Genomic DNA, 26,136 nt, shown 5'->3' with positions numbered 1-26,136 from the left:
CCTCCCTCTGGCTCCAATACAAACTTCTGAAAGGCAGAAACTGCATCCCAGCATAGAGTGCAGTGGCTGGCACATGATGGACACTGAGAGTGAGAGTCAGGGCTTTGGTTATGATCTGAGCCCTCACTCACTAGCTGCGCTGGGAAAGCCAAGAGGTAAGAAGCTAGAGACAAGGGCAGAGTGGCAGAGGAGCAGAAAGAAGCTCCTGTCATTGGAATCTGCTCGCCACCCAGTGTTATGATGAAGTAACTTCCTTTTTGAAGCCAAGTCAGACTTAATAGAATACCCCAGTGAAGTCTGGAAGGAATCCAGGGGCAGGGTTGAGGGGTTGGAGAGGAGCAAGTGGCGGGATGGTCAAGTCATCTAACCTGAAAGAAAAGCAAAGAAGAATGGAGAAACTTTTCTTGTTGAAAGAAAAGAAGGGAAGGGAGGAGGGGAGCAGGGGAGAGGGGGAGCAGAGAGACAGGGAGAGGGAGGAGGAGGGAAAGGAAGAGAGGAGGGGGAGGAGGGGAAGAGAGAGCAGGGGAGAGGAAAGAACAGGGGAGGGAGGGGAGAAGGGAAGAGTGACCCCTTAGGAAGACCAGCAAACTCAACTAACCCAGACCCCAGGGAGCACCCAGAGACTGAGGCACCAACCAGCATACCCTGGTTGGTCCAAAGCCCCTGGCACGGATGTAGCAGAGGTCTGCCTGGTTTGGCTGCAGTGTGAGAAGATGCACCTAATCCTTGAGGCCCTAGGAAGGGGGAGGTCTGGTGGGGGTGGGGAGCACCCTCTGGAGGGCAAGGGAGAGGAGGAATGGGATGAGGAACCTTGGGAGGGAGGACTGAGATGGGGCCAATTACGGGAATGTAAATAAATAATAAAAATTGAAAGAAAAAAAAACCTGCAAGGACATCAGCCAATTGTTTGATCTCACGCCAATTTCTCTTGTTATTAATATTGTAGCTAATGAAATATTGGTTTCAAAATCAATTGATGTGGCTGGTCTGACAGTAGTGGGCTATCAGTACTAATCAAAATGATTGCTATAATTCTCTTTGTTTGCATTGGATCTTTTTTTCCTAGCTGGAAACTTGTTGGACACCCACAGGGTTCACTAGAGTGTGTCCACTCTCATGGCAATGACCTTCCTTAAATAAACTTACACATTCATCTTTCACAGCCTGTTACTTTTGTCCACACACATGTATGGGCACTGCTGCAGGAGCCTTGCTGCAGCAGGGAAACTTTGTATTCTGCAGTGTTTACACTGATCAGGCCTATGAAAAACCGAAATTCACTTCCTGTGCCAGTGCCCGCCCCTAGGCTGTGGCTGCTTGCCAGTAGGAAGAAGAGCCTGTCTCCTCAAGGACAAGAAACTGGTTGCCAGACTCCTAATTTAGGCTAGAGGCGCCTGTCTGCTCCCTCTGAACCGTTTCTGCAGCAACCATGGCCGCCTTCGTGAAGCTCAGTACCAAAGCCAAGATGCCCATTGTAGGCTTGGGCACCTGGAAGGTGAGTGCACAATCTTTAGACAGCTGCTTCTTTCAAGTGGGGACAGGTCTTGCCATTTCTTCCTCTTTGCACAGCATCTGCTGGGTGGGGGCGGGAATGGGGGTGGGGAAGGCTGGAACTCTACAGCCAGGACCCAAGTTGCTTTCAGCTTTTGTGCTGTGTCAGGCCTCAAAGCTGGCTTATAACTTCCCTAACAAGTGTCTGGTTCCCAGCTGTCCCTGGATTTTTTACAAAGAACAACAAACAGTCCTCTCCAGGCAGTTATTCTCTTTGCAAGCTTTTCCTCAGAATTACTTTACAATTTACAGGTTTGGGCTGTGTATTTATTTCTGGTTGAATTATTTAGAATGAGAACACTGAGCTCCAAATGACCCAGCTTCCCTTGCTACCCATGGTGAAGAACTCCACTACCTACTTCAGAGAAGCCTGGGAGCCTGTGAAAGCGAAGTCTCAGACCCCAGCTCAGGCACCTTCTCTTTACAAGGATCTCCAATAGTTCCCACATATTAAAGCCTGAACAGGATCAGGGTGACAGAGAGATGGGGTGGGAGTCAGCTCAGGTCCCACCCTGGCTGTGTTCATCTTTCCTGGCAAGCTGCTCCGAGGCTCAACCCAATGTTTAATAAAGCAGTTTTGCACCCAAACCAGACATTTCACATCCATCAAAACGACAGCTAATCACTTGCCGATCTCCAGGGAACCTACTCACATGGAAAAACCTCACAGAGATGAACTTAGAGAACTTCACCAGGAGACACAGAGACTGTAAAGGAGTCGGTTCCAGGATGAGGAACTGATGCTGCCAGAAAGAACCACGTGTTCCTCAGTGCGTGTGCAGGAGGGTGGGGCTTTCTGCCTAGACCCCAGTGCTTCTGATGGCTGGCTGGCAGCAACTCCTTGTCCCAGTGATGGTGCCACTGTTGATCTTTGTTTGATGAACTTCTTGATGTTTGACAACTACATAAAGGATCTCTAGACTTTGTGAGAGATGTATGTATGTATGTATGTCTGTATGTATGTCTGTATGTATGTATTGTTGTCTGAGGTAGGCATATGTAACTCTGGCAGACATAGAGCTTAGTGCACAGCTGAAACTGGTCCTGACCTCATACCTCTACCTCCCAAATGCTTGGAATTGCAAGTGTGAGCCACCTCATTGAGAAGTTGAGGTTCCAGTCTGTCCCAAACTCTCTGTCCCCCTGCCTTTACCTCCCTCACACTGTGATTCAGGTTTGCACTATTATGCTTGGCTATCAGTGAGCTTTGAGGTTTTGTTTTTGAGGCAGGGTCTCACTGTGTAGCCTGGCTAGGGTGGAAATTCTTGTGTAGTACAGGCTGCTCTCAAAATCACGGCAGTCAGCCTGCCTCTACGTCTCTACCTCTGGGATTAAAGGCATGTAAAGGTGGTAACCATGCCTGGCCTAATTTTTTTTTTTTTTTTTTTTTTACAGTGGCCTTTGAAAGGATAATTTGCAAGAGTCAGTTCTCTCCTTCTACCATGTGGACTCTGGGACTTGAACTCAGGCCCTAGATTTGGCAGCAAGCCATATTCCATAGATAAAACCAATTATATTATATGCTAACCATATAAATTAATAAAATAAAATTATTTACTCTTTTCTTTTTAAACATTTTCCAAAGTGTGTTTTTCCCCAACTCCAGTTTCCATTGGAACTAGATCTCAGCAAGGCTGTGGTTTAGAGAACCTGGTCCATATGGAGCCTGTCAGAGGAGGACTTGGAAGAATGGCTTCTAATGGTCTTTTCTGTTGCCTTTCAGTCTCCCCCAGGCAAAGTCAAGGAAGCTGTGAAGGTGGCCATTGATGCTGGCTATCGCCATGTTGATTGTGCCTATGTGTATCAGAATGAGAAGGAGGTGGGAGAAGCCATCCAAGAGAAGCTCAAAGAGAAGGCTGTGAGGCGGGAGGACCTCTTCATCGTCAGCAAGGTACAGTGGTCCTCTTGGTGGACATGACCTCAAGGCAGATGGGGGTGTCTGGATGTTCAATAAAGTTCAAGCGCTTTCTTAGCTTTTTCTGCTTGTGTAAGGCCCCCACGAATGGAGGACCTCACCCAAGCCTCGGGAATTCGAGGCCACCCATTAACTGCAAGACACCAAACTTGATGTAATCAGCAAGAGGCATATTTTAATCAGTATACTGAGGTCAAGACCTGTAGCCCACGCAGGGGCAATGGGGTCTGACCCTGGGGCTTTGGAGACAGAGAGAATTTAAAGTCCAAAACCACAACTGGGGGGGGAGGGGAACCACAACCCAGGGGGAGTAAGGGAGGGCTATTGGAGAGCACCTGTGGAAAGTCCCAGCCCATTATTCAGTTTGTGACAGGGTTTAGTTTTGTTCCTGGTATCTAGGATGTATGGGCATGCTGAGAACTCTCAACTCAAACTCTCCTGGTATCCAGGGTGCACAACTCAAACTCTCCTGGTATCCAGGGTACATGGGCACACTAACTTGAACTCTCAGCTCAAACCCTATTCAATCTATCTTATGGTCAGTTTTTAGTTCCTGGTACCCATAGCGCTTGATCACGCTGTCCTGAACTCCCAGCTCTGAACTCTTATCTTATTTATTTTGTCTTGTGGATAGCTAGTTTCCTAGGACCCAGAGCGCAGAACAAGCTGATCTGCACTCTTGACTCCATCTGTGCAAGGTTTAAAAATTTTAACTCTTTCGCTTGTTGTATTCTCTCAGCCCCTCTCTGTCATTAAATCTCTGCATGAATATCCACACCAAGTTAGTACTAGTAAGAAATTACTGACGCTGGTCCCCCTGCCTCATTGGTTCTCTTATAGTTGAGATGGCTCCATTGAACCTCCCTTCCCTGCTTTCTGTTAGTGGAATATACTATCCATGCAGCAGTAAGGGATATAGCTAGGATGGACCCTGAACCCAATTGCTTAACACTGTGGTCTCAGTGACTCTGGTCCTGACATTCTCAGACATGTGTATTTTGGAAATGGTAGGGACATTATTTATTGTCATGTAGGAACTTCCTCTTGTTTCAATTCAGTAAAATGTGTGGATTATAAAGTGTTAGTAAAAACCAGAGGTGTTGAGTGTGAGGTATTTGAGGATCTCTGGCTCTGTAGCAGACACAGCATGCTAAGACACTCTTGTTTCAGGACATTGTAACCAGTGTGACAGATAGCCCCCCTGTTGGAGTGGCATGCCTGATGGGCTTGGAGATCAGAGAGTACTGAAAGGGTTAACTGCTCCCAGGGGCATCAGGATGCTTGAACTTTAAGGGTCACCCAGTTCCTGCTCCCTGATAGCTGACAGCCAAGGAAGAGAATAACACAGGAGTATCAGCTGTCAATCAGTTATCAAATGTACTAACACCAAGAGCAGGAAAAATACCCATGCATAACTTGCTGAGTGCTGGTGACCTACTGTGTACCTTTCTTAACTAACCTTATCTGTGAATGGTTTGTCCCTGGGTTAGAGCAGCTGCAAATCTCAAAGCAGGGAAAGTGACTGTGGTGTGTGTGGCCTTTCTCTCCCTAGTTCTAATGCTCCCTTGTCACAACCTGCAGCTGTGGCCCACCTTCTTTGAGAAAAGCCTGGTGAAGAAAGCCTTCCAGAAAACCCTCTCGGATCTGAAGCTGGACTATCTGGACCTGTATCTAGTTCACTGGCCGCAGGGGTTTCAGGTTTGAGCTGCTCAGATGCCAGAAAACAGCAATTGTGTTGGAGCTGGGGGTGGGGGGTGGGGTGGGGGGGGAGATGGGCTGTAGCAACACAGCTGGGGCAGGGGATGGGCCACATCAGGAGTTTTGGAGTTTTGTGCACAACAGAAAGCCAATGGCCTGTAAAACAATCTAGGGTTGTATGTGTGGAACACGACGTGCTTATGTTTTCTTACAGTTGGCTTGAGAGAAACTGATTCTGGCCAGATCAGACAAACTGTAAACTGGCCTGTCATGTCAGGGTCCAGCTTCAACACAGGATCTGAGTTCTCAACTGGAAGCAGGGATATCTGGAAGGCACATAATAAATATACACAAACTACTCTTTAGGTACAAGCTGACAGGCAAGTTTTCAAGGTTTAAGTTTTTCTCTCTCTTTTCTCTCACTCACTGCTTTCTTTCTCTCTCTCTCTCTCTCTCTCTCTCTCTCTCTCTCTCTCTCTCTCTCATTCGCTTGCAGCTTGAGGCTGCACACACTCTGTATTCTCTTGTGCACTCTGTTTTTCTCCTGTGTGCCCTTCTTTTCTTGAACTCTCACACACCTCTGTGTGTTCCCCTTTCATTCTCACACACACTCTTCACACACATCTCACACACACCTCACACACACCACATGCACTCTCCTTTCACTCACACACACCCACTCTCCATACACACCTCACATTCTCTCTTCACTCTCTCTTCACATGCTCTTCTCATGCTCTCTCACTTGCTCGATCATTTGCTCACTAGCCTTTCTCTTGCTCCAGTCTTTTATTGATACTCTAAGAGCAGATAGAAAAAAAAAGACATTGTACAATCATTGCCATATCAAATTCAAAAGAATAACCATGTCCCACAAAGAATTAAGAATTATAATTGTTTCCCAAAGTTTCAAGCTTTCCCTATTCCCAGGCTTGTAACCAAAATAATAATAATTGCAAATTTATCATATTTAAACTTTAACTTTTGACTTGTTATACTTCATAGCTCAGGGTTCTGGCCGGGGTCAGCTACTTGCATTTTCTTGTGAAACTCTAATGATAAATGACATGGGCAAAGCTGCCAGGCAGTGGCCAGAAAGAATCAAGTTAACCCTTAACTCAGTCGTTCAGCTAGCTTTCTGCTTCTGTACACAATGACTCTAAGAGTCCCAGTGTTTTGACTTAGTTTTACTAGTTTAAGATCTTACATATTTTATACTTGTTTATCCAGAACCACTCTTAAATGTTGTGTAGAACTTCTTTCGTAACTTCAGGAATTGAGCTTTAGTTCTTCAACCCCTGGGGCCCTGCTCCTTCCTGTTCCTCAGAGTTGAAAGGGGTTAGCCAGGGTCTGGAGAGGTGACTGTGCAGTTGAGAACACTGACTGCTCTTCTAGAGGATTCAGTTTGACTCCTAGTACCCACATGAAGGTTCATAACAGTCTGTAATTCCAGTTCCAAAGGATCCAACATCCTCTTCTTGGCCTCCACAGGAACTAGACAAGCATGTGGTACATACAAGCAAAACACCCATTCAAATTAAAAAAAAAAAAAAAAAAGAACTGAAGGGATGTGAATTCTCTGCTGCCAGAGTGACCAGTTTTGGTGACAATAGCATACTCCAAACCTCAGCTAGAAGCTGGGTAGGGTCTCCTGCTACTACTTTGATGGAATCTTTGAATCTTTGTCTAATAACTTTGAAACCAAAATGCCCCCCACATTTCTATGGATTTGGGTGTGTTGGGTTAATTTTCATGATGATGATAATGGATTTTTACAACATATTTAAGGACAGATGGTGAAACAGTGCCCATCAGTGTCAGACACATAGTGGTTATAGCCCACAATGGATTGACACATGCATTTTATTGAAGGTTGCTGTCTAAAGTGTGCTCCCCAGAGTATGATGCAGGTGTATCTTTTTGGTATGCCATTGCCCTCAAACCTTGCTCCAGAGAACCAGGTATCCAGGCTAGATCCTAATGAGCGTTTTGTTTTGCATTTACAGTCTGGAAATGTCTTTTTACCCACAGATGATAAAGGCAATGTTCTCACCAGTAAATATACATTCTTGGATGCTTGGGAGGTAAGTTTCAGCATCTCCAAGTGTGCTCAGAAAAAAAAAATTCTGGTAGGTCCCCTTGCAATTTATAAGTTTTCTCTCTTTAATGGCATTTATCCATTTTGGGGAGGACGGCACTTGTGGAGGTCAGAGAACACTTGTGGGAGTAGGTTCTCTGCTTCAACTATGTGGGCTTTCGGAAATTAACTTCAGTCATTAGTCTTGGCCTCAAACACTGCTATCCATAGAGCCATCCCCACAAAACACTTTAAAGAAATGAGCAGATATAGTGCTGAGATGGGCATGTGGGTACATGTCTTAAATTCCAGTACTCAGAAGGTAGAGACAGGCAGATCTCTGTGAGTTCCATGTCAGCCTGTTCTACATAGCAAATCCCAGGCCAGCTAGAATTATAACTACACAGTGATAACTCTGGATAGATAGATAGATAGATAGATAGATAGATAGATAGATAGATAGTCTTGGTCAATGTTCTATTGCCGTGAAGAGACACCATGACTAAGACAACTACTATAAAGAAAGCATTTAATCGAGGGCTTGCTTACAGTTTAAGGGGTTTAATCTATTATCATGGCAAGCAAGCATGGCTTCACACTGGCGGAAATGGTGCTGGGAAAGTAGCAGAGAGAGACATCCATTGGTCAAGAGAGATTCTAAGCTGGTCATGGGCGTTTGACATCTCGGATACGTCCTCAGAGACACACTTCCTCCAGCAAGGCCACATCCAGTGCAACAAGCACACACCTCCTAATTTTTCTCAAGGAGTGTCACTCCCTGACGAGTAAACATTCAAGTATATGGGGACTGTTCTTATTCATATCATCACAGATACTTAGGTAAGTAGCTAGAGGTGGGTGGGGAAGACAGATGATATAACACTGTAGGTCAGAGGCTTTGGTTAGATACCAGCATGACCAGATATGTCAACATGGGGTGGTGCTGTGGACCTACAGCTAATCCAGTAGAATCTTCACTGACCACAATTAATAATAGAGAAAGAATTTTTTAAAAAAAAAAAAAAAGAAAGAAAACATAAATAGGGGGTGGAGAGATGGCTTAGCGGTTAAGAGCACTGACTGCTCTTCCAGAGGTCATGAGTTCAATTCCCAGCAACCACATGGTGACTCACAACCATTTGTAATGCAATCTGATGCCCCCTTCTGGTGTGTCTGAAGAGAGCAACAATGTACTCACATAAAATAAATGAATAAATCTTTTTTTTTTTTTTTTTAAAGAAAGCATAAGTAGATCAAGATGAATCATAAACCTACTCAGACCTGACCCAGGTCACAGAGTACCATTTATCTTGCTTCCTGCTGAGAAGATGCCGGGACCCTTAGATCTCATCGGTGCTGACTGTCTTGCCTAGTAAAGTCCTTCCTCACTCACCCTGGTGCTTCACACCTTGGTACTAAAATCTCCATTTGAACATCCTAATGTCCATGCTGCATCCCAGAGGAAATCAACAGGATACCCTGGGAGTAGAGTCGGGACATCCATTTCTTTTAGAGCCTTCAGAGGGTGCAGGATACACCCAAGATTGGGAAACACTACACAGTGTCAGCTGAACACACCCTGCTTGCCCCTGCCTCTAAGTCCTTGCTCCTCTATCCTCCCAATTTTACTGCCTTTCTTCATGCTACTTTTCCAGGCCCAACTTAAACTCCCCCTCTAATGTCTATCCAGGGATCGGACAATTCCTTCCTGATGCCTATGCTATTCAAGCTGTCAAGGAATATATATATATATATATATATATATATATATATATATATATATATATATATAATTTTTTAATTGGGTTCTTATACCTCCCTTCTAACCTTTATTCCACCCTGATACCTTCCAAGCCCCCAACATTAGGTAGGAGGGAAAGAACATTAGAGGGCAAAGGGGGTGTAAGTTTCTTTACACTACTGTCTACTGATTAGGGATGTTGGATTCCTTGGGGCAAGTCCAATCTTCGTCAGGTCAGGATATCTTTTTGTCTCCTTGCTATGACCACTTGACAAACTGCAACAAGGAACCAGGAGCATCAGGGGTGAGCAGCAACCACCTCCACAGTCCCTCTGGGGATGCTATCATTTATACCCACTCCAGAGTCCCCCAAATTAAACTACCTGTAGGTGGCAAAAATCACACCCCTGCTAGTGCATGAAGCAAATCATAATCACCTGCGGTGAAGCAGCCTCTTATCCTAGACCTGGGATTAAAATAAAAATATATTCACACAACATAACTGTGTTTTTAAAGAAATCAAAGCTCTCACTACAAAAAGTTCACAATTCAAAGTCCACCTGGCCTGCAGATTAAGGTCAAAACCAGGGCTGGAGAGGTGGCTCAGTGGTTAAGAGCACTGATTGCTCTTCCAGAGGTCCTGAGTTCAATTCCCAGTAACCACATGGTGGCTCACAACCATTTGTAATGGGATCTGATGCCCTCTTCTGGTGTGTCAGAAGACAGCAACAGTGTACTCATATAGGCAATAAATAAATAAATAAATAAATAAGGTCAAAACCAATCTGTTTGACTTAGAGAGATTCCTATCTGAAAATTGACAAATGAAATGTAGAAGGTCTGAAGCTATGAAGTGCTTGTCTAGCTCATGAGAAACTCTAGGTTCAATCTGCAATATCACGAAATAAAACCCCCAAAAGAGCCAATAGGAGTGATTCTTGGCACAGGGCCTATTTCCTGGATAACCAGGTTAGGATGAGTTGAGAACGGAAAGTACGTGAAACCTGCCTTCTCCTTTCTCATTACGTGTGAGCTAGGGAGGAGTAGGAGGGCTGGAAACAGCCATGAGTCCACTGAAGTCTAGACCAAAGTTCTCTTTTAGTGCTTCACTTAACCAGGAGCCATTCCTCCTACCAAGGACTAAGCACACCAGCATCCCTGTATCGTCTTATAAACAGCTAAATCATCAGTTCTCAACTTGTGGGTTGAGACTCCTTGAGGGGAGGGGGGATTTGAACATCCCTTTTACTGGGATAACGTATCAGATATTTACATTACAATTCATAACTGTAGCAAAATTTAAAAGTAGCAACAAAAATAATTTTATGGTTGGGTGTCATCAAAACATGAGGAAGTGTACAAAGGGTTGCAGTGTTAGGAAGGTTGAGAACTAAACAATGTTCTTTCCCATGACAGGGTATGGAGGAACTGGTGGACCAGGGGCTGGTGAAAGCTCTGGGCGTCTCCAACTTCAACCACTTCCAGATTGAAAGACTCCTGAACAAGCCTGGACTGAAACATAAGCCAGTGACCAACCAGGTAAGTTCTGTTTGGTGCAGGGTCCTGCTCCAGGCCTGCTTCAACACTGGGAGGCAAGTTCAATCCTGTCTGCAGAGTCTCATCTCTGAGGTCTGTGTTCAGGATGCTTAGTGAGGTGAGAGGCAGGTCTCTGGGTCTGGATTGTAGCACATCTATCAGTGGGTTGTGTTTGGCCTTTGTGTTGGTCCTTTCTTGTGCCTGGAGTTCCCGCTGAGCCACTCAGGAAGGCCTCCTTCCCTAGTAATGGAGATGTTTTCTCTTACAGGTCGAATGCCACCCTTATCTCACCCAGGAAAAACTGATCCAGTACTGTCACTCCAAGGGTATCACTGTCACAGCCTACAGTCCCCTGGGCTCCCCAGACAGGCCTAGGTGAGGCTTCAGAGTGCTGGCTCTTTCTTTTTATCACTCTTAAAATTGGCATTTCATAATTTGTTGATATTGGTATGTAATTTCCAAGGCACAGGGAAGAATGTGTCTATCTCTGTCAGTGTGTTTGTTGGGTCACCCAAAAGGGAAGGCAACTGAAATAATGTTTGGAAAAGACAAACAATGGTCATGGCTGATGCTCAGAGAACATGCCATTTCTGTCCTGCAGTTCTGGGTCAAGCTTTCCAACCTGTAAAGCTCCTGGTCCTATAGATGGACTCATGGGATAGACACAAAGCTTTCCATTTTTCTGTTTGTCTCACAGATGGAGGGGGCTATGGTGCTCAGCTTTGACACTGCCCTGGCAGTGATGCTCACAGGCATGTAGTAGCCATGGTGATTGTAGTAGCCATGGTGACTTTCACTCCATCCATCTTTCTGCCTCTAGTGCCAAGCCAGGGGACCCTGTATTACTGGAGATTCCTAAGATCAAAGAAATTGCTGCAAAGCACAAGAAAACTGCAGCACAGGTAAAATTGAGTATTTCCTCCTTTCCCCTTTAATCTAGACATCTAGTAATCATGTTTTTTTTTTTTTTAAACAAAATGTCAATCATTTGATTTTACCACTGAAAACTCAGGAGCCAGGTGCTGGGGTGAAAGCCTGCTAGCTCAGAGAGGCAGAGAGAGCATCCGGTTGACCTTTCTTCTCAGCTGATGTACCAAAAGGCAGTCCTCTGCATGTCTCAAAAACCCTTCAAACTGAATGCCCCCCTTTCTACTTCCTGTGTGTCTCTCTACCCATCCTCCCGAAAACTCCTCAAAGTGAATGTCCCTCCCTTCTATTTCCTGTATGTTTCTCTATCCTCCTGACTTCCTCTTACTCTCTCTGTTTTTTTTTTTTCCTATGTTCACTCTCTGTCAACTGGTTGCTTGTTCCTCCTTTTGACCTATGGTTGGCCTTATTTAAACTGTTTACAGTAAACAGAAAACTGAATTAAAGGTGTATGTAAGGTTGAGCCAGACCACAAATAGAAACAGTTGTTTCCAGAAAATAACACAATCTCAGGGTTTACAGTGTGATCAAATACCTGGCAACAGTCTTGCGTTTTGTTTGTATTGCCTTCTTTTAATCTGCTGGAGGCAAAGACAAGAAATATAAGCCTGTTGGGATCTCAAGTAAGTATAGCTGGCATCAGAGAAACACTCTGTCCATCAGTTGCCTGTCACTGACCACAGGCTACCCTCCTCTGTATCTAGAGAAATTGTACTGTTGCTCTCAGAATCAGGGGGCATAAGTTGAGGACTTCTATGTGTCTCTTAATAATAGTTAAAGCCACAAAGAAGTATAGATATATTTTATTATTTGTCTCACTAGTAAGGGTTCTGCATAGGTAAGTGAAAGCTTGCTCTCTCCTCTTTGTGCACAGGTTCTGATTCGATTCCATATAGAGAGGAATGTGGTCGTGATCCCCAAGTCTGTGACGCCCTCTCGAATACAGGAGAACATTCAGGTAAGACCTGGGCTGTTTATCTGATATTCCTCAGTTCAGTAGGTTTAGAGACGATCCTGTCCTTAAGCTTTAATCCCACTCTGTCATTGCCAGTATGTCTTCCCTTCTTCCAACTACTTTATCAACTCCTCGGCTTGGAGGCTGGCCTCAACAGAGATGCAGTGGTTGCTTGTGGGTCAAGGACAGGTTGGAGGCAGGCACACCTGTCAGGTAGATTACAAGTGTGCTTTATTCCACTAAAAAGATTTCTGCCTACCCTCCTTAGACCACAGGCCACACACTGTTCTGGTCAACTGTGGGCTGTCTTGGTCCACTCGCCCACCTTTGTGCAGAAGAGGATAGAATGGATTGAAAGAACACATCTCTGACAGGCCCCTCAGGGATTTCAGTCATTGCACACATTTGCATACCTACAAACCCTGCTTGTGTAACATCAATCTCTCTTAAATAACCCAGTTGTAATTTACATAATAATTTGGATGCAATGTATACATAATGGGAGAAATGCCTAGAACCTCCGATCCCACCAGCCCTTTCCTTGCTAAGGATGGTTTTGGAATTCTTGTCTTTCTAGGTCTTTGACTTCCAGTTGAGTGAGGAGGACATGGCTGCCATTCTCAGCTTCAACAGGAACTGGAGGGCCTGTGGCCTGTTTGCGTAAGTGGTACCAGGTTAAGTAGGAATTTGGTCAAGCCTTTTCTAAAGTTGAAGGGTTAGTAGGAAGGAATGGAAGGCATGTGTGGATTATGGGATGGTTTTGTCTTCAAATACTATGTTTCTGGCAGTTGTGAAAGGTTAAAAACAGGTTGAGTCCTTGGGAATCACTAAGAGCAGAGGCGCTGTCATTTGATGCTCAGTTTCTGGGTCTTACACACAGAGTGAGGATTTTAAAGAAAGGAGCTGTCACCACTGTGTGCATGTCAAGTTCTCCTTCCCTCACTCATTCACCCAGTGACTTCCTGCAGTGTGCTATGGCCAGGAATGGTCTAGGTATTTGGGACATCACACTACAAACTTCCTGTTCCCAGTCTCCAGTCTTATATTTTATAGAGGGGAGATACACACACACACACACACACACACACACACACACATGTCAATGACAAATATCATAGAGAAAAGTGAAGTAGGGCAAAAGGTATAGGAAGTAGCGAACTCTGTGTAATACATACAAGACTATCCAAGGGAAGATGTGCTGACAAAGCCACAGTTGAAGGAAGTAAAGGATGAGCCATGTGCATCTTTAGGGGGACTGTATCTATGCCAATGAGAGCAAGTGTGAATGGCTTGATGTGAGAGGTTTAGAGCACATGAGCAAGGAAGCCAACAATGCTGGGGCCGAGTGAGTGAGGGCACTGTAGGTAGAAGGCAAACCAGGGTTAAGGATGCACAGTGAGTGGCATAGACCATGAAAACGACACTGCTTTTATTTAAGGAGAAACTGAGAAGCCAGGAGAGGATTTTGAGCAGAGGCTGGCATGGGTTAACATGTCTTAAAATGTCACACTGACTTCTGCATTGAGAGCAACAGGAAAGCAGTATAATAATCTAAGGAGGACGACAGTCACTGGACTTGGGTCACAGTGGCAGAGATGAGGAAAATCAGATTCAGGATAAATGGAAAACAGCTACTTGAGTTTGCCATTTTTTTTTTTTTTTAAAAATATGGTTTCGTTTGCTTTTTTCTTGGTTATTGTTAGAGAAACTTCTTCATGTAAGAGAAGTCAGGACTGTGCTTGAGATGGATTTATGATGTTTGTTTGGTGTGAAGTAGGATTGCCACATTGAGTTAGATATGTGAGTGACGTCATAGACTGAAGGACTCATACGTAAAACTAGCTGGCTTGTACTTGAAACTCTTCCCTTTATTCATTAGTGATGGGGCCTTGGGTAGTTTGGGTGATGTCACCAAGTTGCTTTATCTACAAAGAGATGATCTTCAATATTAGTTACAGCCGACCTTCGCTGAATACTCGTTTAGCATACAGCAGACACTTTAAGCTCTTTGCTTCTGTTAGTGTCATATTTACTACTCATAGCCAATCTGTCAATCTCAATAGTATTTCCCGCTTCACAGCAATCTGAGAATAAATTGAGAGAATGGTTCTGAGGCCCGCAGCTGTGTGTCTGCCTGCTTATGATCCCTCATGACGACAATTTACTAGTGACCGCATCACCGATTGCTTGTAGGCCCTCCTTCAAATATCTGTCTCACACTTTAGGGGGAGGATCATGGTCTATGTACCACCATCTAATTTTCTCATGGGTTTATGGGAGAAGAGGCAAAGAGAACACAAGTATGGCTGACTAGACCACCCAAGAGTGCATCTGAGATCATATCTGTTGTCTTGGTGGAAAAATGTCTTCTTCATGCTTGTCGCTGCAGGGCAAGTCATAACGAGGACTTCCCTTTCCATGCGGAATATTGAAGCTGAGTCACCTGGTACACTTGCCTGGAGGACACTCTTCACTGGTTTGCAACCCAGTCCTCCTGACTTCTAGTTTTTTTTTTTTTTTTTTTTTTTTTTTTGCCAAGCCTATTGAATATCATACCAGGCCAGTCACTATAAGGCAATTCTGCATTTAAATTCTCGTGTTCAACTAGAAGTAAACTGTCACAGGAAAATGCAACTCAGCAAAGAACAATGTTTCTCACTAATTTGACCTGGCTGAATGTTTGTCAGATACCAGGAGCACTAGTAACACTGAAGATTAAAAAGATAAAATAATAAAAATAGCAATAGTCATAGACATTTTTAACAGTCAAAGTGCTTTTCTTTCTTTCTTTCTTTTTTTTAAGATTTATTTATTTTATGTATGAGTGCTTTATCTGCCTGTATATCTGCATGCCAGAAGAGGGCATCAGATCTCATTACAGATGGTTGTGAGCCACCCTGTGGTTGCTGGGAATTGAACTCAGGACCTCTGGAAAAGCAGTCAGTGTTCTTAACCACTGAGCCATCTCACCAGCCCCCAGAGTTCTTTGTGAATAATGACCTCATTGGGTTCAACTCTCATTAGTCATATTTTGCAGTGAGAATACAGAGGCATGGGGGAGCCGAAGATCTGCTGAAGCTCTCAGGTAGTCCACAGCTAAAGCAAGTTTCAAAGGAAGGTGCTCTCAGGAGACCTCAGGGCAGTTTGAGGCCCTCATCTTTCTCCTGTGACTCTCTTGACTCTTCCATCTTGCCTTTAATATGCTATCATTTGAAAGGGTCAAAGCTGTTGGTTGGTTTAATAGCCCTTAAAATTCACAAGATGCCTATTCCTTGAGAGAAGTAGGGCAGAAAATGAGGACATCTGCACATGAAAACATTTACTATTGCCATAAATCTGGGACATGACCTTTTTTTTTTTTTTATAGAAAGCTACTTTAGAAACTATTTTTAGAAAAAGAATTTAGGAACTATTCCAATCATCTAGAACTGTCCAAAAGAGAGCATAACGAGTGACCGGCCACTCAGTTTACAAACTAAACTATACTAACAAATTTTTTTTTAATTTTTTATTAATTTATTTTTTTACTTTTCAAGACAGGGTTTCTTTGTGTAGTCTTGGCTGTCCTGGAACTCACTTTGTAGACCAGGCTGGCCTCAAACTCACAGAGATCGGCCTGCCTCTGCTTCCTGAGTGCTGGGATTAAAGATGTGAGCCACCATACCCAGCCCCAAGTGTTTTTGTTTTTTTTTTTTTTTTTTTTTTTTTTTTTAAGAAATTTATTCAAAGAACTAAGTGGTAGCCAGGACAGTGGGTGACTACTCTGTAGAGCCCCATGCCTGTTTCCCATAATCAGTGTCCACTGAAGAACATGATGTCACTCCATTCTCTGCTGACCATAGGCCAAGTTATGGTCATATAACTTGGCTTTTCTCCAGGGCCCATGGTGCTAGGGCATGTGTGCACACTTGCAATCCAGCCTTCCTAGTCAGATGGCTCCCTCTGCAATTGCTCAGTGGGGGCTTCTGGTAGGAAGTTGAAGGCCTGCAGAAAGAGAAAGGCAGGTGGTACATCTATCTTCTCTAGTGGTATTTCTCCAGAAGTGACATTTCCTGAGTAACTGCAGCTCTTCCTTCATGCCTGCACATAGATTCTCATCCTACAGTTGACACCATTTCTGGGGTGAGGGCATCCCTTTTCCTCCTGGATCCTCTCATTCTTAGGTCTGGCAGTCTCTTCCTGCTGCTGCCAACCTTGGAATGACCTCATACCCTCCTGATTGACATCCCTGCTCTTCCATCAAGGTTTCAGATGGGTGGTGCTCCTACTGAAGCTCTGATGGGTTTTTCCTTGACCTTTTCTGACTTGTGGTAGTCACCAGAATCCCCAAGGCCCTTGGCTTTGTAGCTGCTCCCCTTTCATGTCTCCATCTGACTTCTCATGACATTCTCATGCCAGTCAGTGGACTTATGAGCCACTCTCACCGTTCTTCTGTCCCACCAAGACAAGAGCTGTGATGTCTTAGAGGGAAGCAGGTTTGTGAGAATAAAGCTACCCTCAAGGCTAGCCCCTTCTCTCTTTAAGAACCTTGTTTCCATTGGGCGATGGTGGCACACACCTTTAATCTCATTAAATATTAATCTCATTAAATATTAACCTTTAATATTTACTTGAAGTATTATTTCTTTGTCCTGTTGTAATTTAACTTTATATTTCTTCTCAAATGTTGCCAATAAAATTATAGAAAAACTGACGTGGAGCTGAGAAAAAAAAACTGAATACAACTTGTAAATTAAAATTCTTCCAGGCATAGAGGCACACGCCTTTAATCCCAGCACCTGGGAGGCAGAGGCAAGTGGATCTCTGTGAGTTTGAGGCCAGTCTGGTCTATGTAGTGAGTTCCAAGATAGCCAGAGCTATGTAGAGAGACCGGTCTCAAAAGTAAATTCTTACTTTAGAATTCTTGGTTTATGAATCAAGGACTCTTTGGACAATCTGGAATCTCAACTTCATCATAGATAGATCTACTTTGATGAGTCCATTTTAACATTTTCAAGGGAGTTTCTTTGTAGTCGAATCATTCAAATTGATAATAGCCAATCTTGAGATTGTGTAATTTCAAGATTATGGAACTTCTGGGGGCCAGCCTGGTCTACACACTGAGTTCTAGGATAGCCAGAGCTACATAGAAAAACCTTATTTTAGATAACAATGGCAACTATAGTTATTGAACTTCTAGTTGAAGGTTAAGAAATCCTGCTGGGCAGTGGTGGTGCATGCCTTTAATCCCAGCACTTGGGAGGAGGAGGCAGGCAGATTTCTGAGTTCGAGGCCAGCCTGGGCTACAGAGTGAGTTCCAGGACAGCCAGGACTATACAGAGAAACCCTGTCTTGAAAAAAAAAATAATAATAAAATAAAATAAAAAATAAAAAAAAAACCCAAAACCCAAAACCAAAACAAAAAACCCAACAACAACAACAACAAAGAAATCCTAGTTACATCCCAAATAAAACCTTTCTGGATTTTGAAGAATTTACATGACTACTCCTTCTCCTAGAGTAGAACTCTCTCATCTCCACACCAACCCTGGTAGAATCTGTGAACAATTAAACAGACTAAGGCAAAAACTTCAAAAGAAGGAGGCCTCCTGGAACTGATCGTGGAACTCTCGCCCAGAGCAAAATATTGAGCTGTAGTTCTCATGGCAATTTATCTGTTTTATTTTCTTTTTATTCCCTTTCTTATTTACTGCATGTTCCTGATAGCCTCGGCCAAGATCTCAAGCGAGAAAAATGGGTAAGAAACCGTCCCTTGAGATGGGGTCACTAACCATGGCCTTATCTCTGGGGAAACCAGTGCTTTACTATATAAATCATTTACAAAATTGCATAATAGTAGTATGATAGATAAAAACTTTCCCAACAATAAAATTTCATATGGCTACACGTGTGCCATCAGAGGTGGGCTTTGGTATATGGTAAAGAAAGCCTTAAATAAAAAGAATTAAAATAGTTTAAATTTATACATTAAAGATTTATAAAAAAAAAAAGGCATTAGAGGTTAAATAATAATTAACCACAAATATTTGTTAACCTGTTCTTGGAAATTTGGCAGTAGCCTTGGATACTGCCCTACTGAATACACCCTTTGAGAGTGTATTCACTATTTGAGAGCCAGATAACAATGATGTCACCTGTTCTATTTGTGATTTGCTGAATACATCTTTTCAGAGTTGTAATGTTTGGATGATTTTTTGTGCTTTACTGTGCCAAATGATAATGACGGTGTTTGTGACTGCTTCACTGAACACATCTTCTAAGAGTTGTAACACTTTTTTTTTTTTTTTTTTTTTTTATGTATAAAACCCCTTGCTTGAGAGCTGCAAAATACACTCAGACCCAAACTGCCTCTGTGTTTGTTTCTGTTTGTCACCACTGAATCCTTCGAGGACTCTCATCCCAGAGACCCCCATACCCCGGCTGGGGTGGTCCGTGGCACTTATCCCTGCACTGAATGAGGCATAAGAGAGCATGGCTTACCTATTTAGTGTTTTAGATGCAGCTAATTTATGTTTTTAGACTCTGAAGACTTGTAGTGCCTGGGGTCTGCATGGTGCTTTCAGGGATTTTATGAAGCTGAAATGTTTTCTGAAGCTATGGCAGCATTTTCTTTTATTCTTATTCTCCCGGAAGTGAATAACAGAGTTTCTAGTCAGAGCCAAGAGAGTTCCTAGCCACCCATAGCTAGTGAGTTCCTGGCCATCCACAGCTACATACTACTGTTGGGTTTAAAAATATATAGAGAGGCACAGCTTTCCTATTAGACTTGTCTGATGAGCTCCCCAGAACCTCACTTGCTAGCTCACCCCAGTCCTAGATCCAGTCCTATAGCTCCTACACTGCCTTCTCTGGTAAGCATAGCTTTCACCCTCCTCATAGAAACTTCATTTTGCAACAGACAAAACCATTACAAAAATCTACAAGTGATCAAAACAAAGTGAAAAACTGACCATGGGGTACCCAACCCCAGTAGATACATCTACAACTCAGCTGCCCCAGTGAAGGCTCAGGGAAGATGATGGGGAAAGATTGTGAGAGTCAGAGGAACAGGACTTCTGCTGCAATGTAGTATCTTCTAGACATGGCACGGAAGCTGCACCCATGAAATCTTAGCAACATGGTCGTCTAAGTAAGACCTGCATAATGACACCACCAGTCGACATGTCAACCCGAGTAGGGGCAATCTCACAAGGCCTTACCCCTTAGACAAAATGCTATAAGCCATCAATGGTTGCTGAGAAAGGGAGAATCAGTCTTCTTCAGGGATGAACCCTCTAGTAGGTTATCCACTTCCAAGTGGTCAGCCCTACACACACACATATGTATATATGAGCAATGCTAAGTGGACTTAGTAAGTTTTGTGTATAGGCATATGTATGTGTACACACAGACACACACACACACACACACACACACATAAACAAAAATAATTAAACAAAAAGAGGCCATGAATTTGAGAGGAAATGGAAGATGGGAGGAGTTATAGGGGTGAGAAAGGAGGGGTAAGAATGATATAAATATAGAACTCGGGTGAAATTCTCAGAAAAAAATTAAGAATAAATGGAGTTAGGGTATGCGGAGATCTAGGTTGTAGCCGTACTTAATCAAGCTGGATATATTCAGAAGTAATACATAATGTTCTTCCAAAAGGCTGGAGTTCCTAGCACCCATGTCAGGCAACTCACCATCCTTTGTAGCTCCAGCTCTGGTTCCTTCAGGCACTTGTGCTCATGTGAACATGTCTCCCCACACAGGTACATAGCTAAAAATATTAAATTAAGAAAATCAAATATTAAGCATTTTTCTAACTGTAAACTGATGCCAGTCTTACTGAGTTTTGTTTTGGAAACATTAAAGTTTTATGTGAAAATCTTACATGTAAGGATGATCTTCTGATTCTTAGCAGTATTGGTCCACCATGTTATAATTGATGTCCTATGTCAGGGACCCAAGAGTCCTGTGTGTGCCTTCACCTCATCATTAATGTCTCACATAGCTCTTTTTTTTTTTTTTTTTTTTTTTTTTTTTTTTTTTTTTTTTTGAGACAGGGTTTGCTTTAAAAACAAAACAAAACAAAACAAATATACTGGTGGATGGAACACAGAAACAACTTTTTTTCAGTTCTAGGAATGAAAATCACACAATTTCCTATTGTGTAACAAAACCTTTGCTGGAGAGATGCAACACACACGTCTACTCAACCCCAGTGAAGGCACTCACGACAGACAGACCAAAGTCCGATTTGGTGAATCAGTGAGTTTTATTAGGGTAACTTACGGAGATATAATTTAGGGGTTATTTGCAAGAGCAGAAATGACTCAAAGACAGCTGCATCACAGTTACCACCTTAGCATGGGTAACAACTCACAAAGCTGGGAACTAGGAACACACTGCACAGCCTGCAGGCAGTTCAACAGTTTGGAGAGTGCCCTTTTCAGGTGGTTGCTTGGCCTAAACTTCTCTCAGGCAGCTCAGCTGGTTTCTGCTTCTTCCAGGCAGGTCTGGTCTCAGTCTTCTTTATAATTTGGATTCTCTGAGCGTCTTACTGGCTGCTCTGTTCTTACTGCTTACTCTGGTAAGGAGGGGTCCAGTGAGTTTGGTCAGTTTTTAGGAACTGAAGCTGTTGTGAGTTTTCTTTTTGACTTTTTTTTTTTTTTTTTTTTTTTTTTTCCCTTCTTGCTGAAGGAGCTTCCCTGCAGAATGGAATGCTTCAATCTCAGAGGAAAGTAACACAACATTTCCTTGCCAGGCCAGTCCCCTAACACAAAGCTTCTGCAACTTTTTCAAAATGATTTTTAAAATTTCGAGGCAGGTTCTCACTTCATTGCTATGTCTGGCCTACAGCTATCTTTTCCCACAGACCAGTATGGCCTTGATCTTTATTCTTTTGAGCAAAAGACTTTATCTCAGGCTGACCTTACACTCCCTATGTAGCAAACAATGACCTTGACTCTAATCCTCTTTGATCAGCCTTCTAAGTACATAGCATCATATGAGCCAACATATGTGATAGAATGTCATTTGCTTTTTTGGCAAAAGCAAAAAGTAAATTTCTACTGTAGCCGTGGTCATTCCTAGACCGCCACTAATTACAGGTCATTCAGACTTGGCTCAGAATAAAATCTTATTTCCTTTAAAGCAGAACTGTTATTTCATCAGCTCTACAGATGAACAGCCAGAAACGTAGCAGAAAAGTTTCTAAAGTATACACTACCTGGCAAAAACGGTTACACCGTTTCTTCATGCAACAAATGCCTTCAGTTTTACTTACAAAAAAAAAATGATTTCCATGCTGAAGTGAGACTTGGAATGTGTCTCACTGTGTCTCCTTAGCTTGGAATGTGTCTCTGGGAAAGTAGAAGGTTTACTCTGACTACAGGAAGTGATCCGAAGGCCTAGGTGAGACGAGAAGGCTGCTTCCTGTTAAAGTGAGAGGGAAATAGCAGTGGCTGTTGGGAAAAGAGCTGGCACATAATTACTCTCCAGGAATTGTCTTTATTCAGAGAAAGGGCCCGGAGGCTGTAATCCAGCCTTGAGCAAGGAGGGCACTGGAAAGAAAGGATGACATATCAAAAGCAGCGTAACAGGGACCTATGCTAAGCTGCTCTTTACAACCTGGAGAGGAGCTTCATTACAAGAAAAAGTTTAAACTGAGAATAGAAGACTAAGACAGAGATGTCTCCCACAAAAGCAAGGGTGGGGGTGAGGGCAGAGGGGCTATGTTGGTCTGAATGAAAATGGCCCCATAGACTCATAGGGAGTGGCATTGTTGTAGGTGTGGCCTTCTTGGAGAAAGTGTGTCACTAGGGGCTTTGAGGTTTCAGAAGCTCAAGCCAAGCCTAATAGTTTATTCTCTGAAAGGAAAAGTATCAGCTTAGGATGACCAAGACCAAGTTCTCAGCACAAAGAGATTTATTTGCAGAGGGCCCGAGAGCTGGGAATAAGAGACAAAGACAGGAGATAGAGGATGAGGGAGAAGAGGAAAGGAATAAGGGAGAGGAAGGAGGGATATTTGCCTTGGAAGAACAAAGGACTACCTCTTGCTGGGGAGCCAAACCCATGAAATTACCTGCTGTTCTAAGAGAACCTCATGAAATTACCTGCTGTTCTGGAAAACCTAGCCAGCTAAAGTACAAGGTTAAGAAAGGACGTTCTCGAGTCTCAGGTCCCAGGAACTTAAAGAACTGTCTGGCATTTCCTGGGAGCCAGTTACGGCCCTGGGATGGTCTTGGGCAATGAGGATAGTGGGATAGCCTTAAGCAATGACCCTTGCCTAAACTTCCCGTTCCGCTGTGTCTTTTATAACCTGCCGCCTGAAATTAAAGTTTGAGAGCTTGATCAAAACCTTCTACTTGCTCTCCTTCTTTGTGTCCCTTGTCCCTTCATTCTTTCGCTCCCTTCCCTAGAGTCTCGTCGAATCCCCCAAGGGCCAGGGCAGCCTCTGAATACAGAGAGGAGACAGACATGGCATATAGGCAAATGACAGTTTATAAAGGTGAAATGGGAAACTCCGTGTTAGGATGAAGTGTTTAATTTTAATTGGGCTCGTTAATGAGATGAGCCAAAGAGGGCTTTTGATTGCGGGACTGCAATACTTTGATAGCTGGGCTTTGGTAGTCAGCGTTAGGAGGAAGTGACTAAATAAGGGAAGGGACCTTGGTGGCTAGCTTTAGAATGTCATCTATTGATTGTTAACAAGGCAGAGGAGCTGGGGGAAAAGTAAAGGCCTGCCAGAGCCGTGCTGGAGCTGGCCAGAGTCCCTTCACTCTCTTTCTTGTTGCTTTTGGATCCAGATGTAGAACTCCCAGCTGCCTCTCCAGCACCATGTCTGCCTGCAGGCTGCCATGCTTCCTGCCATGACAATAGTGGACTGAACTTCTGAACTGTAAGCCAGTCCCAATTAAATGTTTTCTTTATAAGAGTTGCCATGGTTGTGGTGTCTCTTTATGGCAAAAAGCAACTCTAGCTAAGACAGAAGTATCAGAAAGAAATCTGTGGTAAAAGTGCTAACGCCAGGGGCAGAGATGAATAGCACATGATTTAGTTTAGCACAGTATATGTGACCAAGAACATTGAGGTGCCGGGTACTATAAATTAAAAGCTGTTAGTCACAGCTCTGTAGCAGACTTCTAAAGGGAATGATAATGGTAGTGATAATGATAAAAATGTATGCTTTCACGCAGTTAGAAACTTTGCTCTTGGTCATCATTAATTTTGAAAACTTGATACAAGAATAGACACAACTTAAGGATTTTAATAACAGTTTTTGACTTGTGTCAGTGTTCTATTGCAATGAAAAGACACCACAATCATAGCAACTCTTATTATTATTATTTTATAAAAAAAACATTTTATTTGGGCTGGCTTACAGTTTCAGAGGTTTAGTCCTTTATCACTGTGGTGGGAAGCATGGCAGCACACAGGCAGACATGGTGATGAAGAGGTGGCTGAGAGTTCTAGATCCAGATTCACAAGCAGCAGGAAGAGAGATACTAGGCCTGTCTTGGGCCTTGAAAATGTCAAAGCTGACCGAATCCCAGTGATACATTTCCTCCAACAAAGTCACACCTCCTAATCCTTCCCAAGTAGTGCCACTCCCTGATGACCAAGTGTTCACACCTGTGAGCCTATGGGGGTCATTCTTATTCAAACCACCACATCATGAAAGCACTTTCTTGTATTGTCTGTTTTGGGGGCTGACAAGATATTTCATTTACTGGTTCAAAAAAAAGAGGCAAGGACTGATCTAAGCCAAAGCGACTCATTTTTGTCAGTGTGGAAACAAACACGTGCAAGAGGAGACTGTCTGCCAGGAATGCCTGGCAGAGCCTCTCCCCTGGCATCCCACATCTTAGGAAGCATCACCCGTCTTTCTTTCCTTTGGTCCCAGCTTTCAGTAATATATTTATTGTGCTGCCTAAGTATTCCCTGTGGAGTGAATACCCTTAGTCCCTCTCCTCCCAGCTTCCCACCCAAATTAGAAAACAAACTAATGCAATTCCTACTTTGGTTTTTTAACTATCCTTACTGCTTTAACTTACTCTGAGACAATGTAATTCAGACCTATTTTCTCTTAACAGGTCAGATTTTATTAATTCCACTGGAGAGAATAAGACCACTACCACAATTTTGAGCCAAATTTGAAGCAAGTTTTAAGAAATACTGGTCAGGATGATAGACTTTGGCCAGTTCCATCCCAGAGTTCCCCCAAAATGGCCATGAGTTTCACTCTGGAGGCTATGTGCTTCCCACCTTTATCCAGTCAGGAGCAAGCATACATCCTGATGTACTTCCAGCCTACATATGATCAAGTGCATCCAGTGCAGTTGGGTCAACCAAACTTTTCACGGGAGTGAAAATATAGGCTTGTCACCTTATATGAACAGTCTCCAGCATCTCAGGAAGTATTGTTCTTGGGCAAGGGAATTGCAGGTTAGAGCATTTTTGTTTTATGGATCTCTTAGGAACAGTAATTAAAATTTAAAACATAACTTTGGCTTTCACAATTCTGTAGGAAGAATGGTCCTTCCCAATACAATTTTAGCCATATAGCAACGTATACTCTAGCTGGCTGGTGTTATGACACCCCCAAACATAGCCAGGATTAGTTTAAGACACCTGGATTCTCTAAAAGATTTTTTTCTTCATGGACTCTCTACAATCTGGATCTAGAATGTTCCTTGAAGGGCCAGATGTTAAAGACTTTGTCTTATATTTTGCTCTGTTGGAGGATAGTGGAAATCTTAAGAGATGGGCATCTCTTAAGATAACATGTACAAAGCTCTAAACTTGTTCTCCAGCATCCCCCAAACCAGTCACGGGGTGCGTGCTTATCCTCTCAGCACTTGAGAAGTGAACATAAGACCATCAAAAACTTCAAGGTCACCCTGAGCTACATGGTAAATTCTAGGTCAGCCTGGTGTACATGAGACCCTGTCTCAAGTAAATAAAAACGTTCAGGAGAGAAGGCTCAGTTGTTAAGAGCAATGCTGTTCTTGTACAGGGCCTATATTTGATTCCTGGTACCCATATTAGGTTCACAACAGCCTATAACTTGAGCTCCAGGGGAGCTGACATCCTCTTGAAGGCTCCACAGGTACCTATACTCATGAACATGTATACACATACACTTAATTTAAAAATAAAAATAAATCTTACAAGTTTAAACAAGAAAGCCAGAAATCAAAGCAACAGCAGTTACATAGGTAAAATAGGTGAGGGAAAAGCAGAGAGTTCTCTCCCATAGGATTCAGATGTTCTTACATAGTCAGGAGATGACTGGAGCCTAACTAGGTGTCCAGTCTAGAGATTCATTCCAGGAGTCTTATCAGAAGTTCATGAAGATGTCAGAGCAGATAACAAGAAGACAGCAATGGGGCTCCGTGTTGTCCAGCATTCCCTCTACCCACAACCATGATGTCCTAGTCAGTCACGGCAAAGCAGTCTGCAGGATCTTTAGTGCTGATGAAGCTTCAACCTAGCTCACTTGCTGACCCTGCCTCCTTCTGAATTTCATTTTATTCCCATTTACTTCTGAATTAAATATATGGCATTTAGGATCTTCTCTCTCCATGTGCAGTGGGATTTCCGGGGAAGGGGAGCGTGTAGAGATATCGCAGAGTGAGACGGATCATGGCTGTGATTTCTACCTGATGTTTAGTTCCTGTCTAGTATGTCTGGTCTTTGATGGGGTGAGCCCTGTGTGTGGGCTTCAGAGATGTTCATATCACTATCCA

At 43.3% G+C, this 26,136-nt stretch overlaps 1 protein-coding gene across 2 annotated transcripts; it reads left to right on the top strand.

Moving 5' to 3' along the window:
* Nucleotides 1-1,258: 1,258 nt before the first annotated feature.
* LOC117720604 (aldo-keto reductase family 1 member B7-like) lies at nucleotides 1,259-18,795 on the top strand. Of its 2 annotated transcripts, none has more exons than XM_076913569.1 (10): nucleotides 1,259-1,495; nucleotides 3,275-3,442; nucleotides 5,048-5,164; nucleotides 7,171-7,248; nucleotides 10,399-10,521; nucleotides 10,787-10,893; nucleotides 11,339-11,420; nucleotides 12,320-12,403; nucleotides 12,978-13,060; nucleotides 18,107-18,766. In XM_076913569.1, exons 1-10 carry the CDS (start codon nucleotides 1,430-1,432, stop codon nucleotides 18,168-18,170), a joined length of 972 nt encoding a protein of 323 aa, XP_076769684.1. In that variant the 5' UTR covers nucleotides 1,259-1,429; the 3' UTR covers nucleotides 18,171-18,766. The 2 variants fall into 2 exon arrangements, with proteins under 2 accessions (XP_076769684.1, XP_034375072.1); XM_034519181.2 differs by having other exon boundaries at nucleotides 1,261-1,495; nucleotides 14,790-18,795.
* The last annotated feature ends 7,341 nt before the right edge of the window (nucleotides 18,796-26,136 follow it).

The sequence above is a fragment of the Arvicanthis niloticus genome, chromosome 15 (assembly GCF_011762505.2).
Source record: "Arvicanthis niloticus isolate mArvNil1 chromosome 15, mArvNil1.pat.X, whole genome shotgun sequence".
NCBI classification, from domain to species: Eukaryota; Metazoa; Chordata; class Mammalia; order Rodentia; family Muridae; genus Arvicanthis; species Arvicanthis niloticus.
This window is presented reverse-complemented; position numbering and strand designations above follow the sequence as displayed.

Bases quoted from the DNA above. Each gene is read 5' to 3' on its own strand.
- LOC117720604 (XM_076913569.1), top strand. From the start codon at position 1,430: ATGGCCGCCTTCGTGAAGCTCAGTACCAAAGCCAAGATGCCCATTGTA. The intron at 3,443-5,047 runs GTACAGTGGTCC...CACAACCTGCAG, and splicing joins ACCTCTTCATCGTCAGCAAG to CTGTGGCCCACCTTCTTTGA. The intron at 11,421-12,319 runs GTAAAATTGAGT...CTTTGTGCACAG, and splicing joins ACAAGAAAACTGCAGCACAG to GTTCTGATTCGATTCCATAT.